At 44.1% G+C, this 20,882-nt stretch overlaps 1 protein-coding gene across 1 annotated transcript in view; it reads right to left on the bottom strand.

The window, feature by feature from the left end:
* ZNF346 (zinc finger protein 346) overlaps nucleotides 1-17,435 on the bottom strand; it is a gene marked incomplete at both ends in the record, with an annotated part of 28,425 nt that extends 10,990 nt beyond the window's left edge. Inside the window, 5 exons of the mRNA XM_084243490.1 lie at nucleotides 2,201-2,434; nucleotides 6,489-6,633; nucleotides 8,355-8,447; nucleotides 9,605-9,708; nucleotides 17,261-17,435. Of these exons, the coding sequence (XP_084099616.1) occupies nucleotides 2,201-2,434; nucleotides 6,489-6,633; nucleotides 8,355-8,447; nucleotides 9,605-9,708; nucleotides 17,261-17,435 (751 nt within the window). The remainder of the gene's footprint in view (nucleotides 1-2,200; nucleotides 2,435-6,488; nucleotides 6,634-8,354; nucleotides 8,448-9,604; nucleotides 9,709-17,260) is intronic.
* Nucleotides 17,436-20,882: the final 3,447 nt, after the last annotated feature.

Raw genomic sequence — 20,882 nt, 5'->3', positions numbered from 1 at the left:
ATCTGAACTTTCTAGTGAGGAGGGAAAATAAACCTGTTTATAGAAATGCTGTCGGGATTAAATTATAAGGTATATATTAATACCAAAAGGGGACATGATATCCCTATCCCTCTGCCTATGTTTTCATGAAAGGTTTTGGTTTTATGTACAGAGCAGTTAGATACCTTATGCAAAAAAAAAAAAAAAAAAAAGAGGGCTACAGCTCTAGGGTAAGTATGGGTAATTTAGTCTTAGACAAATGGAGGAGGAAAGTGGATACAGAAAGGCTTTAGCTTGAGATAAAAGAACAGAATGGATACAAGTTAAGATAAGCAGTCCCAAACAATGCATATCCTGAGTCCTGCCACTAGACAAGAGATAATGAGGAAACAACCAGGGCAGAGCCAAGCACCTGATCCACAGGAGTGGAAACAAAGGGTCAGCTACAAGAGAACCCTGGATCCTGCTTGCTGGATGCTACTTTATTTCTATCAGTTACAGGGGAAAATAGAAGAATGTGGTAAAGCTGGGTTCTGTGCAGCTTGTTTCTGGTTTCCAAATTCCCAAATATAGGACTGATACTGTTAAAGGGGAAGGCACTTCCTATATGTGGGGACATTAAGTCATCCTTTTCCAATTTTGAAGAGGCTTGTAAAGTTGGACCCTATAATAGCACTGGAGGAGCAAACCTTGGCACCCTGCTCAAGGGATATCCTCCTTGCGTCACAGCCCCTGCCCCACACCCTATGTGGTCTGGGACATCTGGGTATTTCCTTTTCCATGACTGTGTGGGGAACACAGATGATCCTGAGCAACAGGTTCCCTGAAGCCAACTTGTTTACACCTGGATGTCTTAGGGCCTCAAATGCTGACTGATGCTGCATTTCCATGGCTTGGAAGAAAGTCCTGAGGACCAACACCAAGACTCACAGAGGCTCCATGAGACAGGAACTGTGTCAGTGTTGGGTCACTACTGTACTCCAATGAGGGATCAATAATTGTTTACTGACTGAATGAAAGAGAAAACAATAATCTCCCCCTCCCCTTTCCTACAGGCTCTGAGAAGTTACTGTGCTGAGAGGGGTTCTTAACTTTTTTGTGATGCTCATTCCTGTAATGTTGACTTGCAATCCTGAGGTGCGTTTGAGTCAGAGCGTTCTCCTTCATTACACTATTCTAGGGGCACAGGCAGGCTTTGGCTGCTGAAGATGATGGTCCTAGAGGATACTCTAAAAGCTGGCACAGGCTGCTGAACCCCTCACACAAGAGATGTGGATGACAAAGAGCTGAAATCAGAGGTGAAATACTGGTGGTCCTTGACCTAAATCTGGCTTGAAAACAGGTCAGACTGATATAGATTCTAAGTTTTTTTTTTTTTTTAAAGATTTATTTATTTGTACATACAAGAACTGGGGTACAGGTCAGAGGTGCGGGGTGGGGAACAGTTTAGGCAGACTGACTGAAATACACTGCTGAGGGACGCAGCGGGCGAGACAGAAGAAGTCTGCTGCACTATGTGGGTTACTCCCTGGCCAGCCAGGGATCAGGGGTCAAAAACTCATGCTGCAGAGGCTGCGGATTGCCTCATAGTGCTGTGCTTAACCCCTTGCGCCACCAGGGAGGCGCCAGGATTTAAGTTTTTAAAACTTAGTTGCTCATTTAAAAGTGAGAAGAATCTGGGGCCTCCCTGGTGGTGCAGGCAGTTGAATGCTGCGCTGTGAAGCTGTCCACAGCCTCTGCAGTGCAGGTTCGATCCCTGACGGCCTCGTAGCAACCCACATGGTGAGCGGACCTCTCCTGTCTTGACAGCTGCTCCCCTCAGCAGTGTGTTTCGTCAGTCTGCCTGTTTTGTTCCCCACTCTGGCTCTGGTGAATCCTCTCACCCTCCCGCGCATCTGGCCTTTACCCCAGCTCTTAAAAAAAAAAAAAAAAAAAGTGAGAAGAATCCTTAGTTAAATCTGCTTCTTGAAATCTTTTGAGAAATGTAAGGATAAGTCAACTGGCTAGAACTGATCAGAAGAGGCATGCACTCTTCAGCTGAACATATACCTTCCTGGCTCTTTCATTTATTTAAAATTTCCTGTCTAGCTGTTGCAGGCATCTGAGTTTGCTAAGACTGCTATTTAAGAAGCACTATGGGAGAAAAGCACTGTCTTGATGATCAGGGAGCCCTAGTTGCCAAGCCCAGATCCAGCTCTGGGTGTGAGCTGGGCCCCCTTACCTGATGAGTCAGTGACAGCAGGGTCTGCCAGTCGCCCATAGTGTGCCATGAGTTTGAGTTTGGTCTCCTGTTTCCTGTGTTTCTTGCCCACATAATGTTGTTGAGCCATGACAGGGTCGTTGAAAGTTGCATGGCAGAGGCTGCAGAACTTGTCTGGGTCTATCATCTCTTTATTCTGGTGCAAGGCTAAGGTGGAGGCCACAAGGAAAGGGTTTGTAAGGCGTTTCGACAGAGCTGCGGTAAGAGAGTTTAAACAGAAACAATGAAAAAACCGAGAAAGTGCCAGGTCTTCTAGTATGCTGAATGGAAAGAAAGGCTGGGTCACTATTTTATCACACTTGCAGATGTGCCACTGCCTATGTGAATCACATAGTGAAAGTCTTCTCTAATTGGGGAGCTATTTTGTTCAGCAGCTTTAACTAGTTAATGCTGATTTAAGCATATTCTCAGGAGGCTCTGCACTTCTTCCCTTAAGCTGTCAAATTACAATGCTCACATACTTGCAGTCTTTTCAACCCTCAGACTTCCCAGAACTTCATAGCAAGTGGGACAAGTAGTCATTGTTTTATTCCTTTCCTCAAAGTGGTCTCCCCACCCCCTCTCAGTTACAAAGCTGGAAGTCAATACACCAAAATAGAAACTGAGGGCCTGAGGGTCATTTAGAAAAAGGCATTTTAGGCTGCGCTGGCTTTAGACTGAGTAAAGGAGAGGATGACATTGATGTTTGGGTATGTGCTTATATATTTATAATACATTGTACATATATATTTGCCTTGGGTTGTCAGAAATACCTGAGGAGGTAGGTCATCAATTTATTACAAATAAAAAAAAATTTGGCTCAGCTGGGTGAAGTAACTTGCCCAAGATCACCTACATAGTGGTGAGCCCAGGTTGGTGTGGCTCGAGATCATGCCCTCTTTCCTATGTCAGGTTGTCAGAGGGTGGCAGGGAGACCTGAAGACTACAACTCATGCTTCCACTTTCAGAAAAGGTAGCCCTGATCAATGAATTCAATTCATCAGTCTGTTATGAGCATCTTGAAGCAGCAAATGTCCTGTTGCCGGCTGCAGGCCCGATACTGAACGCTGCCTTACAAAGCAGAAGCCATGCCTCTCTAAAGAGCCCAGAGGGATGGAATGCTAGTAACCACTGGTTAAAAAATGTGGTCTGCTAGGGGCGGGGCAGGGAGAGAGGGCTGGGAGGGAAAAAAATGTGGCCAAGAACCTCCACCAATGATTGGGAGGGGGGTGGTGGTGGTTTGCAGCACTCATAGACGGATGGTGATAATGCTCTTTCATTCCGGCACTTCAATGGGGGAAGTTCTGAGGATTTTTAGCAAGCCAGAAGAAACCTGCTGGCTTTTCCCACAATGGTTTTCCAGGATAGGGACTCTCAATTTTCCTTGTCATAGACTTTGTTTCAGCAAGTGTAGGGTAAGGAAAAATGTCAGGCTATTCTGCCCTCCCGCCATCAGGATAGATGATGGATCCTTGTGGTCCTGAATGCATGCCTGATGGCGGGCACCTGGAATAGGGTGTGGCATAGGTAGATGGGATTCACCTGGGCTAAGACTGGCCTTTTAAGGGCGGCATCACGGGGACGCCAGTAGAAGCCGAGAGAGAAGCAAGAGAAGCAGAAGCTGAGAGAAGGCCGGAGAGCCCGAGTGAAGACCTGCTGGGGGCTGGGAGGCCTGTCAGCCTACTGGCCCCCCAGCACCCCTGCCTGCTGTGTACCTGGTAAGCCCCAATAAAAGCCTGCAAAAAACCACTGAGGACTCTGACTCCTCCTTTTCCCGGTCTGCTGGATCATAGAAAACCTGCACAGTGTCCATTCCTGACCCTACAGCAAGTCACTACAAAAGTAACATATATGTTGTAGAATATTTCATAGTATGAGAAAATATTCAGTATGTGTTGTTGAGTGGAAAATAAAAGGTAGGTCATATAGCAATCTGTTTCTTATATCCTCAGTTTTATAAAAAAGCAGTAAAACATACTGGTAAAGCATGGACGAAAGACCAAAAGCCTAAAGTGAAAGGGTGCTTTCAATACTTTTCACAATGAATGTAAATTTTTAACATGAGATAATAATGGTAGTTGAGACATAAAGGTCATTCTTTAAAACATACTAAGGAGAAGTATCAGGTAAATGGTAAAGTGAAGTTGGAGGAACCTCTTAATGGACTTGAGGTATGGGAGTTTTAGTTCAGGAAGCAGCTTGAAATATTGAGAGCATTCTACAGGGATGTCTGCTGTAGTGTTATTTATAAATACCAAAAGAGGGGAAGGGGACAAAATGTTTCACATCAGAAGAATAGTTAAAGGTGGTATGATGGGATATTAAATAGTTGATAAAAATGTTTATGGAAAGTTTTTAGTAAAGTGGGCAAATACAAATGTTATATTAAATGAAAAGAATACAAAAGAAAATTACACATACAATATATGACTGTTGAAAGAAATATGTGCACAATTCTACATGTGAGTATTGGTATTTTGAAATATTCACCAACATATTAATAAGGTTTCTCTTTTAGAGGTAGGATTTGGGTAATAATTTATTTCTTTGTACCTTTTGCATTGTTTAAACTAGAATTAATCATCAGTAGACACTGTTTTTATTAAAATAAGGTTATTTAAATTATTCAATTTTTATATACACTACACATAGATTTACCCTAACTGCACAGAAAACAAATATTACACACAGATATACACACAAACACACAAATAACAAAAGTTAACAGAAGAAACTGTACTCCAAAATGTTAACAGTGGTTATCTTTGAATGGTAAAATAATGAGTAACTTTTCTCTCATTTATATTTTCCATATTTTCTATATCTTGTATTACTTTTGTATTAGAAAAAAATTGATTTCAGAAATATAGCTATAAACTCATTTAATAAGCTTAAGCTGCAAAATTAAATGAGAAGTAAAAGGAACATGCACTGTGATTACAACTGTATGAAAACATATCTGTATGTGGCAAAGGCTGAATAGTGAATACAAAATAACCTCTTGAATACAGAATCTCTGGGACCAAACATATTCTAGGGAATTTTCCTATTTATGGAAAGATAATTCTATATAAAGATAAGTGACGTTACAAAGTTGTGTTCTTAAGCTAGTTTCCTTTGGCCTAATGCTTAATCTTTTTATGCCTGACCACTTACTGCCATTTTATGGGGGAATTCCATTGACTTGATGATGGTGTTAAAATTAACAGCAGCAGCTGTCATTTTCTGAGCATCTGTTAAGTTCCAGGTTCTTTCTATACATTATTTCATTCTTACAACATATGAAGTAGATCATATTCAACATTTTGTAGGGAGGAACCTCAGACACGAGGAAGTTAAATTATACAGATGGTAAAAAGCAGTACCAGGATTTAAACCTGGATTATTTGTGATTTGAAAGTCCAAATTCTGTTGTTTCACAGCATGAATAACTATAGATTTGGGTGTGACAAGAGGTTATGAGTGATTTTTTTAAATCTTCAGAGCCTCCTTAAACACTGTGGTCTTGTATAGTAATATAAGAAAGGACAATAAGATAGTGTAGCCTACTTCTTGGTCCAAAACAGAGAAGCAAAAATTACAAGAAAAAATGAAATAAAGATCAAAGACCTTTCACGCTTGACTAATTGCAGTTAGCAGAAGTTAAAAATCCCAGAAAGTCAGGAGCTAATGAGATGAAAGCATGGGCTGAGCCCCAGTGGTGATAAGATAAAGGGAGTTATTATAGAAGTTAGAGCACAGGGGATGAATTAATGACAAATTGCAAACACAGCTTGCTGGGCAGTAGTGGTAGCACTGAAGTTTTCAGCTTTGAAAGGTAAGTCTCTGTCTTGAGGAGAACAGGCAGCTTTGAGGATTAAAGTGAGCAGGGCATAACCTTAGTACACGAAAAGACAAGGATTTAGCTTTGAACCTGGAACACATGGTAATAAGGGCAGGTAGATGCTATGTGGGAGAGGCAGGAAAGAGAATGGCCTGGGAGACTTTGGTACTCCTCAGTTAAAATGAGTCAGGACAAAAGCTCAGGGCTTAGAAGCTTCTACACACACACAAAAAAAAACATATAACCAAAGGAAGGGATGTTAGGTGAGCACAACTCTGAGGATGCATTACAGTCAAGCTAGGTCTACTTTGATATTTTTAAGGACTCTGAAAAGTAGTTTAACCTCTTTAAGTCTGTGGCTCCAGTGACCATTTCTGGGAACACCTGGCATTGCTGCCCTGAGGATGGGAGGGGTCCCAATATAGCACTACTCAGGAAAACCAGTACCTTCCACCTTAGTGGATTGCTGCTTCAGCTTTAAGTTCTTTGCGTGGGTCTTCCCCAGGTAGTGCGACTGGGCCACGACAGGGGAAGAAAAGGTCATGTTACAGATGGGGCAGCACTGGTTCTTGTCTTTGCTTCTGCTGCTCTTCTGGTTAGGAGAAAGAACACAGGTCTGATCATGCCACTTTCCAGCCAGAAAATCTTCAATGGTTCCCCACTGCCCATAGGCGAATGGGCATTCAAGGCCCCCTTTACACACTGGCCCAACATACCTTTCTGTATTCTTGTCCAGCTACCTTTGTCCCAGGCTCTACTCACCATTACCCACTTTATTCTCTGATGCTTCCTTGCTTTGCTTGGGCTATTCCTGCTGTCTAGAGTGATCTTCCTTTCTTTCCTATCTGGGATACATCTGCTTAGTCTTCATCATGGCCCAGTTTAAATAGTACCTCTTCTGGGAGACTTTTACTCAAGATAATATTTTATTCAGTAAACATTTATCAAGCCATGTTGTATGAATATTACAGGAAGAATTAATCTTATCCCTTCCCACAGTGCATTAAATAATCCTCTATTGTACCACTTGTCACCCTAAACTGAGTGTCACAGTTTAGGTGAATTTTCTGTAAACTACAGTCCAACATTTGGACATGGACCATTTAACTCATCTTTGTTTCCTCTCCTTAGCTCCCTGCTGGAGTCTGACACACAGCATCTGGTAGATGCTCAGGGTTTGTTGAATAAGATCACTGGGTTTTATTTGTTGACTATGATAGGCTAGAAAACAATGTATTTCAAGTCTATATTAAGCACTCCCAGCCTCCCTCTAAGAAGGTCTGATCTATAAATGGAGTATTCCCTCTAAGACAGCATCTTTCAACCTTGGTACTACTGACATTTTGAGCTGATAATTCTTGGGTTGGCAACAAGGGAGACTCTGATCTCATTTCATATACAGGGCTATCCTGAGAGTTGACTATCCATGATACAAAGAGGGGAAATGATTTGCCCAGTGTCAGAGTTGACCTTGTTTTTCTGATATTTTAAATCATCAAGGAGAAGGGCAACCAGGGGATGAATCTAGTGAAATTGGAGAAGGGATGAACAGGTCCTTCTAAATCTGTGGTCACAAAAATAGGAGGTAGAGTTTATAGTGTAAACACCTATTTATTGAGTATCCATTAGTAACTGGAATTTTAACTCACAATGTCCATAAGAGGTCGGAATTATTATTTCCCCTGTATGGGTAAAGTACAGAATGGTTAAGTCACTTGCCTAGTTATCCGAACAGTAAGTTGCAGAACTAGTATTTGGTCCTAGTCTGCTGATTTTTCATGTTATGATGCTTGCACAGCTTCACACAAAATAAAAATGGTATCCCTGAGGGATAGGGTAGTTACAGCATAATTCTCAGAGTACTTCTAAGCCAAACAGCAAATGTATTTACATCTCAATCAGAGCAAGCATTGGAAAGGTGTTATTTCCACCTGTTTATTAAAAATATCCAAGTGCTAAACTTAGCTCTATCCCCCAGATCGCAAGAAAGTAAGTCGCCTGGCTTTTTCTCCTTGAGCAGTGAACAGGCAAACTGAACCCTCACTATGAATCAGGCTCTGTGTTGGGTACTTTTTCTGAACCTTCCCTCATTTTACTTTGGAAAAATCCTAGAAAGTAGTTTAGATTAGCATCTTCATTTTAGAGAAAGAATTCAAGCCTCAGAGAAGTAATAAGATTTTCCCGAGTCACAAAACAGGACTGGAATTTGAAGCCAATTCAGTCTAACTCAATGCCCATGTTCTTTTAACCACACCAACCTGCCTGAAAGGCTTCATGAGGAAGCAAGTGGTCTCAAGATGGAAGCTGGATTACCTGATCTGAGTCTAGCTTCTTCGTTTCCCCCTTTAATGTCTCCATTCCATGGATTGCTAGGTATCTCTTCACTTTGTTGGCATGTTTTTTGCTCTGTAAGAACCCAAGAAAAAGATCAAGGATAGTGACATGCCAATTCATATCTAAGGCAATCAAAACCAGTAGATTGTCATCTGATTAATCCTCAGAAAAACTTCTGAGGAGAAGTAGAAGAAACCTAGTTTATTCAGTTCGTTCTCTGTGCAAGGCACTTTACATTCTGTCAAACCTAATCTTCACAACAATCTATGAGAAAATTACCTTCATTTCTATTTTATAGATCAGGAAATTGAGCCTAAGCTTTCCTGCTGAAGATGAGAAATAGAATTGTGATTCAAACTCGGGTTTATTTAAAGCCAATGCACATACTTTCTACTATACCAAGCCGCAAGAAAGACATAAGCCTAATGATCTTTTTTTTTTTTTTTTAAAGATTTATTTATCTATTTGATACAAGCACTGGGTACAGTCAGAAGCGCAGGAGGGTGAGAGAATTCACCAGAGTCAGAGTGGAGAGTAGAGCAGGCAGACTGACGAAGTACACTGCTGGGGGGAGCAGCTGCCGGCAGGAGAGGTCCGCGCACCACGTGGGACCCTCCTCTGGTGGCCGAGGAGCAGCCGGGGATTGAACCGGTGCCGCAGAGGCCGCGGGCAGCTTCGCAACCCAGCGCTCAACCTCTGAGCCACCGGGGAGGCCCCCTAATGATCTTGATTTGGATGGGAGATGAGACTCAGGAAATTTTATTTATTTATTTATTATTATTATTTTTAAAGATTTATTTATTTGTTTGTTTATTTATACAAGCACTGGGTACAGTCAGAAGCGTGGGAGGGTGAGAGAATTCACCAGAGCCAAAGCGGGGGCAGAGCAGGCAGAAGGACCGAAGTACACTGCTGAGGGGAGCAGTGGGAGGCAGGAGAGGTCTGTGCGACATGTCGGACCCTCCTCCGGTGGCTGGGGAGCAGCTGGGGATCGAACCGGTGCTGCAGAGGCTGTGGGCAGCTTTGCAACCCAGTGCTCAACCGCTGCGCCACCGGGGAGGCCAGAGACTCAGGAAATTTAAGTAAATCTTCAAGTCACAGTCAACAAGTATGAAGGCAACATCCGGGTGGTTAAGAAGGAATGATACTTCACCATGTAAGCCAGGAAGAAGTGGGGGCTTGGCACTGGGTCTGGAAAGAAAAGCAATTCTAAAGGTACAATAGCATACCTGGTAGTGTGCCAGCTTCTGGGACTCAGAAATGAGCAAGGCGCAGCAAATCTTACACTGGGTGTTGGTGAAAAGACATTGGTTCTTCTGGATCATGTGCTCCACTACAGAGAGGAAAACAAAAAATCTTTAATTAAAAAGGCTCTGTTGGGCCTCCCTGGTGGTGCAGGAATTAAAGACAGTGCTATCAAGTTATCCCTAGACACTGCAGCAGGAGTTTGATCCCCAGCCTGGCCAGGGAGCAACCCACATGGTGCAGCAGACCTCTCCTGTCTCAACCACTGCTCCCCTCAGCAGTGTATTTCAGTAGATCTGCCTGTTCTTTCCCCACTATCTCTGATGAATTCTCTCAAACCCCCTGCACCTCTGGCTTACACCCCAGTTCTTGTATGCATAAATAAATCTTTAAAAAAAAAAAAACTAAAACAAACAAACCAAAAAAACCCCAGCACTGTTTCTGAATCCTGCCTCAAATGCAGGATTATGCTATACTATTATATCAAACCTCCTCTACAATGTTCTCACACTCTATACTGCTACTTTATAATTTCATGTAATCCAACTTTATTTACTAATTTTAAACATTTTTTTTTGGTTTTGATTTACATTTTCTTAGTGTTATAGAACACCTTTTCATGTGTCTGTTCTTTTGTATAGTGAAAGATCTGCCTTCTCTTTAGTGAAAAGATTTAGAGCTTCTGCCCACTTTTTAATTAGTGTATTTTTTGTTGTTGTTGAATTGTATCAGTTGTCTATATGTTCTGGATAGTAACCTCTTTTTTTTTTTTTTTTTTAAGATTTTATGCATACAAGAACTGGGGTGTAAGCCAGAGTGCCGGGGGTGACAAGTTTCACCAGAGAGAGTGAAGAGCAGAACAGGCAGCTGTACTGAAATACAATGCGAAGGGCAGCAGTGGGTGAGGCAGGAGAGGTCTGCTGCACCATATGGGTTGCTCCCTGGCCAGGCTGGGAATCAAACTCATGATGCAGTGGCTGGGGATAGCTTGATAGTAGTCTTTAACCCCTGCGCCACCAGGAAGGCCCTTAACCTCTTTTCTGACATGTGGCTTGCAAGAATCTTCCATATCCATTATGCTTCTCTCATAAAGCTGCCTTTTTGTAGTAACAATTGTTTCTTTTGCTGTGCAGAAGCTTTTTAGTTTGACATAATTCCATTTGTTTATATTCTTTTGTTTTTCTTGCTGTTGGAGATGAATCCACAGACATCATGTCAAAGAACTTATTACCTATGTTTATTTCTATGTATTTTATGATTTTATCTTCTTTTTTTCCAAGATTTATTTTTATTTATTTATGCATACAAGAACTGGGGTGTAGGCCAGAGGTGTGTGTGGGGAGGGGGTGAAAGGATTCACCAGAGACAGAGTGGGGAGCAGAACAGGAAGATGTACTGAAATATACCAGTGAGGGAAGCAGTAGGTGAAGACAGGAGAGGTCTGCTGTGCCATGTGGGTTAGCAACCTGGCTGGGGATCAAACTCAGGACTCAGTGGCTGGTGACAGCTTGATGATGCTGAGACTTAACCCCTTGTGCCAAAGGGAAGCCCTAATATTAAACCATCCTTGCCTTTGATACAGGGCAGCAAGGGACACTAAAACTGGCCAAAGACATTGCCCAAATAGTTTACCAGTCACTATCTGAGTTCTTCACCTGTGTGCACAATTGCAAGACTACTCAGATGATGTTGAGTCAATATTAAGTTTCGTAAGTCATGATATGAACAAGGAATTTTATTCCTAGTGTAATGAGTGGCAAAAAGGCCTGGCTTATGTTTTGAAAAGATATTCTGTTGTGTCAGCAGACTGTATGGGGATAGGAATGGAAGCACAGAACAAATGAAGTTGAATATAAATCAGGGAAGATTATTCTGGAAGACAATACCTGATAGATGCTTGGCCAAGGCAGATTGGCAAAGAGAAAAGAGAATGGATTTGGAATTACATTCTGAAGTAGATCCAACATCTAATTTTTAAAATTAGATTGGGGTGGGAGTGAAGGAAGGAGAGGAATCAAGGATAACGTATCAATAGTTTTTGAACTTGAGCAACTGAACAAATGAGGTGAGAAACAAAGGAAGATTTTTTGGAGGAGGAATTTTCAGCTATACTAAACATGAATGGTCTACTGGACATATAGGTGGGGAGGAGGTCAGAGCTGGAGATATAAAATGTGGAATCAGGGCCTCCGTGGTGGTACAAGTGGATAAGTCTCAGCCTATGTAGCTATCTGGAGGCACTGCAGCACGAGTTCGATCCCCAGCCAGGGAGATGACCCACATGGCGCAGCAGATCTCTCCTGTCTCACCCACTACTCCCCTTAGCACTGTATTTTAGTAGATCCACCTGTTCTGCTCCCACTCTGCCTTTGGGGAATCCTCTCACACTCCCCCCACCTCTAGCCTGCACCCCAGTTCTTTTCTTTTTATTTATTTATTTATACAAGAACTGAGGTACAGGCCAGATGCGCGGGAGGGTGAGAGGATTCACCAGAGACAGAGCAGGGAACAGAACAGGCAGGTGGACCGAAATACACTGTTGAGGGGAGCAGCAGGCACTACAGGAGAGGTCTGCTGCACCATGTGGGACCCTCACCAGCCGGCTGGGATCAAACCGGTGTTGCAGAGGCTGCGGACAGCTTCACAGCTCAACCGCCTGCGCCACCAGGGGAGGCCCTGCACCCCAGTTCTTGTACGCATAATATATAACTCTTAAAAAAAAAAGTGTGGAATCATCGGTCTACCAATCATACTTAAGCTGTGGAAAACAATGCCTACATGGAAAAGGAAAGAGGTCCTGGAGTCAAAAGTCAGGCAGAAGAAGTAAAGTTTAATACAAAACAAAATGAATACAGGATAGGACTTTCAGCTATGGAAGAATGAGGTCCTCTTCCCTAAAAAGCAACCATAAAAATGGATGAACCCAGAAAAGAATCACTTTAGCGCTGAAAATTAACCTTCGCACTTAAGAATTTGGGAAGCGTTTATGCTTGCACACCTGCTGAGCCTTGGGTGGGAACAGTGGGAATCTGGGTGCGAACAGTGGGAATCTGGGTGCTCTCATTCCCTCCTACTCTCAGTCAACACAGAGGTTCTACCAGGAACAGGTAGAATGTGAGAACCAATAGCTTACCTATGGAAGGGGGAGGAAATGCCTGTTGGAGAGGTGAGTAATGCCCAAACCTACTGATTTTGTTGGTGGAAGTGATCTCAAAGAGGCAGGTGAGCAGAGAATGCCAAAGGCCCTAATACCCTGAGTCTGTAGTCACGGTTGGGGAAAGAGTGTACCTGGCTAAGACTGTATGACAGTGGAGACCCAAGAGGGTTGAAGTTAGCCATGTACTCTCAGCCAATTCTGAGGTTATGTACATGCGCAGGAAAGATGCAAAAAGGCGTGACAGAAAGTAAAAATCCAGGAAGATTTTAAAGCCTGAACTTTAAGTGTGCTTCCCTATCAACACAGATTTAACGACAGAGGGCCAAGGCCTTACTGGCTCCAGGTGTTTGAGAATGAGCTCTTTTGAATCACTGGCTGATCATTAAGCAACAAAGACACAGGGAGATAAAAATGATTAAAAATAACCAAATTAGGAATATTTTTTCTTAAAGTCTTTAGTCACTGTGTAAGCAGTTTTCTTCCATACTTTGAGGGAGTGCTAACGTTTCCAAGCAGAAACCACATGGAGAGGCCCTGAGACTACCTTAAAAGAGAAAGGTGCCTGGCCAGCTCCCAGCATCTCCATCCCACTGCTGTATTTGCTCTGCCACCATCTGACTGCAGCTCCCTAAGAAACCTGGAATCAGGTTGAGCTATGCCTAACCTATAAAAACCATGAGAATGTATGAGGTTGGAGGCAGCTAATGTCCAGAGAGGGAAAAATAATTTAAATTAATGAGAATTTTGAAATGGTAGCCTGAATGTGCATCCCTGATGTCCTGATAGCCACATACAACTCTAACTACCAACTGCCTCTCCAGAGGGGCATAGGCTTGATATAGGAAATTATGTGCTTAGAAAAGCATTAGAAAGGTTGAAGATACTAAGTTGGTCCTTCAGAAATGTTCCTAGGAACAATGTACAACTGTTCTAATAGATGAACTACAGTCTCTGAGGACTCCACTGCAGCCTTGTTGGAAGTAAGAAGCTTCCATTGTTACTGAACTGTCTCTCACCCTATGAAGCTAGGGAATGGATCCTGGAACACTGATGTAGGAAGATCTCATAGTTCCATGACCTTTCTTGGCAGTAACAGCCAATAGCTATAGGAATATGATCTTCACTGCATTTTTGCCTTCCAAATCTTATGAAAAGGCATCTGATTTGTACGATTTAATTTTTATCCATATTGTAGACAAACACAATGTATGGGGCAGAAGTTGAGAGAACTAGAACATGAAGCACAGGGTTTATTTCCACAGGGTCAATGAAGTAGGGTCAGAGAGTGCTACTATAGGGAAGCAAGATAATTCATAAACTTCAGAAACTGAGGGGAAGTAGTATCTGGGAGACAAAACAACATTCAGTTCAAGCTAGAATTGTCTTTGGTGACTTAAGGTAATGTAAGCTGACTTAGGGCCAGAATATCTGGTAATTGCACAACTAAATCACCTCTTATACTTCAACTAATTAGGAATGCCACTAATTTATAAAGACTAGCTATTCTTTGGGCCTAGGGCCAAGATGTGGTCTTTAATCTTCAATTCAGCTCTGCAAAAATCTATCAATCTAAAGGCGTTCGCCCTTAGAGAGAGAGATGAAACCTATTTACTCCCCAATTTATGGCTTATTAGGAGGTAGTGGGCTTCTAGGTATAATTATAGTTAGAAAGCAGCAAACAACAAAAGAGCCTAAGAAAAGAAAGCTGATCAAACAGTACAGTAGGGTAGTAGTGTAGGGTGGTAAATAAGAATGAACTGGACAGTTAGCCCCACTAAATTTACTTTAGTACTTCTATTTTATAAACCCATAATGTTGTTGATCTCAAGCAACTCAAACTTTTATCATACAAAAAAAGACATGAAGAAAGCAAATATAAAGGCATTGATGATGTGGTGCTAAAACTTTACTACCTAGAATGTGTATAAATAGAACCCAAAGTACAATAAGTGAAACGAAAAATTCACTACAGGAACTCAAGAGCAGATTCAAAATGGCAGAACAATCAATGAACTTGGAATTATGCTTAGCAATAAAAAGGAATGAAATACTAATTTACAAGGTAATTTGGCTGCACCTCAAAAACATGTTGAGTGAGAGAAATCAAATGCAAAGGACTACATGTTGTATTATTCCATCAATGTGAAAATGTTCAGAAAAGACAAATTTATAGAGACAAAGAAACAGATCAGTGGTCGCCTAGAGCAAGAGGTGGGAGTGGAGTTATGGTAAAGTAGCAGAAAGGAACTAACTATAATGATGGAAATATTCTTCTTTTATTATTAAATTTAGCAGTCATTTACAAGTTTATATAACTTTGCAGTTACATTTTTACTCCTCCATATGTACACATGCTTCACTTACCCTCCAACAAACCTGTGCTAATTGACACCCTTACTTTTTTTTTTAAAGATTTATTTATTTTTATACAAGAGCTAGGGTACAGACCAGAGGTGCGGGTGGGTAAGAGGATTCACCAGAGGCAGAGCGGGGAGCAGAACAGGCAGATGACAGAAATACACTGCTGAGAGGAGCAGCGGGCACAAGAGGAGAGGTCTGCCACACCATGTGGGACCCTCGCTGGCTGGCCGGGATTGAACCCCCACTGTGGAGGTTGCGGGAAGCCTCACAGCGCAGCGCTCAACCCACTGCGCCACCATGGAGGCCCAACGCCCTTACTTTCTTTATCCCCTCTTTTCTCCTCCCTGTTGCCTCTAGTAACCAATATATTTTTTACTACATCTAAAACTGTTTTGTCAGTGTATATATTTTTTGTTACTAAGAGTCCAAAGATGGAAACATCCAATATCTGTTTTTCACTTTCTGAGGCTTATTTCTCTTAGCACAATTACCTCAAGGTGATTCCATTTTGTCCCAAAAGGTACTATTTCATCTTTTTATTTATTTATTAAAAACATTTATTTATTTATGCATACAAGAACTGGGGTACAGGCCAGAGGTGTGGGAGGGTGAGAGGATTCACCAGAGACAGAATGAGGAGCAAAACAGGCGGACTGACTAAAATACACTGTTGAGGGGAGCACCAGGTGACACAAGAGAGGTCTCCTGAGCCATGTGGATTAGCTCCCTGGCTGGGGATTGAACTTGTGCTGCAGTGGCTGCCGCTGGCTTCATAGTGCTGAGAACTCCATGCTCCACCAGGGAGGTCTCTTGGAAACAGTCTAACACTAGATTGCTGTTATCTAACACTAGATTGTGGTCCTGAGGAAAAGGGGACATTCCAAGTTCCCTGCTCCACCCAAGGAAGGGTGGAGCTGAGCAGGGAGGAGAGAAGAATTTGGGGAAGAGACTGGAGAAAGGAGGAAAAAAGGAAGGAGGACAGAGAACCAGAAGGAGACCAGGAGGCAGCACATATTAACTTAGGAGTCAGATTAGACTAGTTTTTAAACTGGAGATGCACACATCAGGGGATAGGTCTGTGTATTACCCCAAATTTAAACATCTTTTCCTTGGATTTGGTCAAAAATTCATTTTAATCCCAGGACAATCAATTTAGAGCAACATAATAAACTTTCCAAGATTTAGTCTGCTCAGTAAGCAAGCCAATCATTAGAGAAATCTCATTTCCCTGCAGAAGCCTAACAGGATTAGCAGAGAAACCCAGTTAGTGTACATCTGGGTTAGAGTTATGTAGCTAGCTCTGCTAAGGACTGTGAAGGGGGGCCCAGGTAGGGCCAGATCTTTGCAGTCTCCTCTTTCTGTCTCATGCAATGCCAAGTCAAATGCAAAGCAAGCTTCAGCTCAGAAGTCAGTGGTCCACCAGATGGTCTTGTATATCCTGTTCTCTACGGCTTCAGTCAAGAGTGGGATAAAAACAAGCTGAAGACAAAACATACCCAGGTTAGCTTCTCAGGCTCCTGGTCTGTATCTCGGAAAAGGACCCAGCCAGTGAAGGCCAGACACCTAGAAACGGGTTAAGCCTAGTCTCAGTCCCCAAGGCCAGGAGGTACATGGGGGTAAAAAGCTCATGTGGGTTATGAGAGAAGGGATGCAGAGACATAAGGGGCGGGAAGACCTGGAGAATGGGACGAAAGAGAATCAGGTAGACATGGGGAGGAGGCTATAAGTCTGGCAGAAACGGTTCTGTGGTTCGTTCTCCAAGGTGTGGATAGATTACAGACCTCGAGCTGCAGAAGAACCGTGCTCTGGTGAATGAGCAAGGCAAGGGTGGCGCGGGTGGGGAGCCCCTGAGCTTGGGAAGGCCCTCGACCATCTGTGCTCTGAGGTCTGACTCTTGCGGTGTCGCGGTCCTGGCTTTCAGGGGAGCTAGCCTACACTTGCCTGGCCCGGACCGGGTTCACGAGGCCGGGAATCCCAAGGAGCGTCACGCAGGGGGCAGGTCTGGGGGTGTGACCAGAGCCCCGGGGGCGGGTCCGCGTTCCCACCCCGCGCTTCCGTCCCCTCCCCTCGAAAGGGGCTGGGGAGCAAGGGGTTTCCTGCGGCTGAGGACCGCCGCACTCACCTTCCTCCCGCCCTACCGGCTGGGCCCCGGACACGGCTTCCCAGAGGTAGCGCGCCCTCTCGCGGTCGAAGCGCGGTCCGTCCTGTTCTCGGCCTTCCCTCTCCGCCGAGCTGTTGTAAGGCCGGGTCCCTCCGCCGTCCGCGGCCTCCATGGTGCCCAAACTGGGATACTCCATCTTCCCCGCAAGTTTTAGCAGGCCGACCGGCGCTCAGCCTTACTCTCGCGAGATCTCGGTGGGACTTTGCCATCGTCCAACAAATCTCGCGATGTTTGGCCCGCAGACCGCGTTGCGGCGTCCGCCTAAGCGCTGCAATTTTCTCGCGCCTCTTGCAACCTAGAGCTTGTGCGGTGGATTTGAAAGTCGGCTCCCTCCCTGACGGCCCCTTGCTGGTTCTTGGGTTCGCACGTTGCTCACGGTCAGCCTTTGACTCTCAGTTTGTTCTCACGAAGGTCCTGATATATAGAAATATTTCCCCCATTTCACTAGTAGGTAAACTTAGAAATAGTTAACCCAAAGAGTTTGCAGCTATTAAATGGTGGAACCTGGGCTCAGCCTCAGTGATTCTTTTACGGCAAATAATAGATACCAATAGAGTTGTAAGTGCTAAAACCCAGCCCAGACCCCTCAAGCCCCTCTCCCCCATCGCCAGCAACTGTCAAACATAAAATTTAATTTTACGTCCCCACAACTGCTCCATCCCAGTTTTTCAGGGCAACTATTATAACAGGGTGGTCCCCAGGAAAGCGGGAGGTTCCAGGTTCCCTGCCCCACCCAAATGGAGGGTGGAGCTGAGCAGGAAGAGAAGAAGCTGCAGAGACTGAGAAGGAAGCAGGATGGAGCCAGGAGACCTGGAGGACGTGCATGGAGCAGAGAGACACGTGAATAACTGCGCTTGCCTTTTGGTCGTGGACTGGGTGACACAGATGTGGGTGAGACTGTTATAGGACAGGGAAAGGGGCAGCCCAAACCCTGCAAACCTGCCTGTTCTGAATGGGTTCTGCCATCCGCTGCATCAACACAAAACATATGAGACTTTAATGGGAAGGAACTTTAATACAATTAGGAAACAATACAGGAAAGGCAAAGAATATAGTTTCTAAATGAAGCACCCAAAGTTACCCATCCCCTCGTGGGTGAAAGTCCATCCATATGGGATTGGCCCAGAACAAGGCCCCAAAGCCTGCCACAAGTCTAAAGCATCTTCCAGTGGGGACCCACAGAAAAGGGCCAGAAACAACCAGACAAGCCCGGAAGGAAAAGAGCAAAATCAACATCAAGATAAAAGCTGCCATTGTCACCTCCCCATGGGTCTCACCCACATCTGTGTCACCCAGTCCACGGCCAAAAGACAAGCACAGTTTCTTCACGTGTCTCTAGGCTCCATGCGCCTCCTCCAGGTCTCCTGGCTCCATTCTGCTTCCTTCCTCAGTCTCTTCTGCAGCTTCTCTCCCTGCTCAGCTCCACCCTCCCATGGGTGGGGCAGGGAACCTCCCCCTTTCCTGGGGACCACCCTATTACAAGACCAGTGGGGAGGAGATAATGGCAGCTTTTATCTTGATTTTAAGATAATGGCATTATCTTGATTTTAAGATAATGGCAGCTTTTATCTTGATTTTAATTTTGCTCTTTTCCTTCCAGGCTTGTCTGGTTGTTTCTGACCCTTTTCTGTGGGTCCCCACTGGAAGATGCTTTAGACTTGTGGCAGGCTTTGGGGCCTTACTCTGGGCCAATCCCATTTGGATGGAGTTTTACCCAGGAGGGATGGGTAACTTTGGGTGCTTGATTTAGAAACTAGATTTTTTGCCTTTCCTGTATTGTTTCCTAATTGTATTAAAGTTCCTTCCCATTAAAGTCTCATATGTTCTGTGTTGATGTGACGGATGGCAGAACCCATTTAGAATAGGCAGGTTTGCCCGGTTTGGGCTGCCCCTCTCCCTGCCCTGTAACACTATCACTCGCTCTCTCTCTTTTTAAGATTTATTTATTCATGTATACAAGAACCGGGGTACAGGCCAGAGATGGGGCGGGGAGGATGGTGGTGAGAGGATTCACTACAGACAGTGGGGAGCAGAACAGGCAGATTGACTGAAACACACTGCTGAGGGGAGCAGTGGGTGAGGCAGGAGAGGTCTGCTTTGCCATGTGGGCTTCTCGCTGGCCAGCCGGGATTGAACCTACGCTGCAGAGGCTGTGGACAGCTTCACAGCGCTGTGCTCAACCACCCGCGCCACCGGAGAGGCCTGGCAACTATCTCTTGCTAGGGTTCTTTAATTGCCCTTCAGGCATCCCCTCTGTAAGAAGCTTATCGTGATAACCCTGTGCTCAGACTCCCCAAACCTTTCCAATCCCACGTTGCACCTCACTCTTCCTAAAAGTGAAGTCCATACTTCAGCAAACATACATTGACTTCCATTAACTTCCCTGATCTCATTTGCTGTGTTAGCATTCAACCCCTTCATTTCTGTCCTAGTTACCCTGCCTCCTGGAATGCATTTTCTCTTGGTTTAATCTCTGTAGTGGCAGGATGGGCACTGATCCAAGCAGACCAGGTGGGTAAAGGAGGAGTCCTGGAACCCTCGGTGGCTTTTTCAGGCTTTTATTAAGCTTTACATGTAGCGTGGCAACCAGGTACACGGCAGGCAGGGTGGGATTGGGGGGGCCCAGGAGACTGGGAGGCCTCCAAGCCCCCAGCAGGTCTTCACTCTGGGCCTCTCTGGCCTCTTCTGGCCTTTTCCTGCTTCGGCTTCTTCTGGCTCGCTTCTCTTGGTGACTACCTCAATACTCCTCCCATGGCCCACAGAAGTAAACAAGATAGTTTGCAACAATGTAACAATTATAGGTGCCCCATCAGGCAGGGCAATCCTAATGGTGGGAGGGTAGAAAAGCCTGAAAACCAGTTACCCTACAGTCTCTCTTTTCCTTTTCTGGCTACCTTATCTAAAGATCTATTCCTCCATACACACTTCATGCTTTCTTGGTTTTTTTTCCCCCTTCCTTAACACTTACCATTATCAGACATATAGTTTGTTTATTGTTTGTCTCCCTACAGAAGACAAACCCTAGAAAAGCAGAGAATTTTGTCTATTTTGTTTTCAGCTGACTTTGAAATAGAGCTTGAACCCTCATAGGTACATACCAAGTATTTATTGAATGAATGAGACATAATTATGTATTTCTACCTCATTAATTCAGATTTTTAAAAAAGATTTATTTATGCATCCAAGAACTGGGGTACAGGCCAGAGGTGTGGGGGGTGAGAGAGGATTCACCAGAGGGAGAGTGGGGAACAGAACAGGCAGATAGACTGAAATACACTGCTGAGGGGAGCAGTTGGCGAGACAGGAGAGGTCTGCGACACCATGTGGGAAGCTCCCTGGCCGGGGATCGAACTTGTGCTGCAGTGGCTGTGGATAGCTTCAAGATTGCATCTTAACCCCTTGCGCCACCAGGGAGGCCCTAATTCAAATGTTTTATTGAGAGTTTACTATGATCTAGATGTTATTTTGGGTATTTGGGTATTGGAATGAAGGAGACAAATAGGGAAGCTGTTGTAGTGTGTTTTTTAGTGGAGGAGATTAATAAACCCATCAACAGGTAGTAATTAGTGTTAAGGAGAGTATA

Source organism: Talpa europaea (genome assembly GCF_964194135.1).
Source record: "Talpa europaea genome assembly, chromosome: 9".
Lineage (NCBI taxonomy): Eukaryota > Metazoa > Chordata > Mammalia > Eulipotyphla > Talpidae > Talpa > Talpa europaea.
Note: the sequence above shows the minus strand (reverse complement) of the source record. Positions and strands in the feature narration are given on the sequence as shown.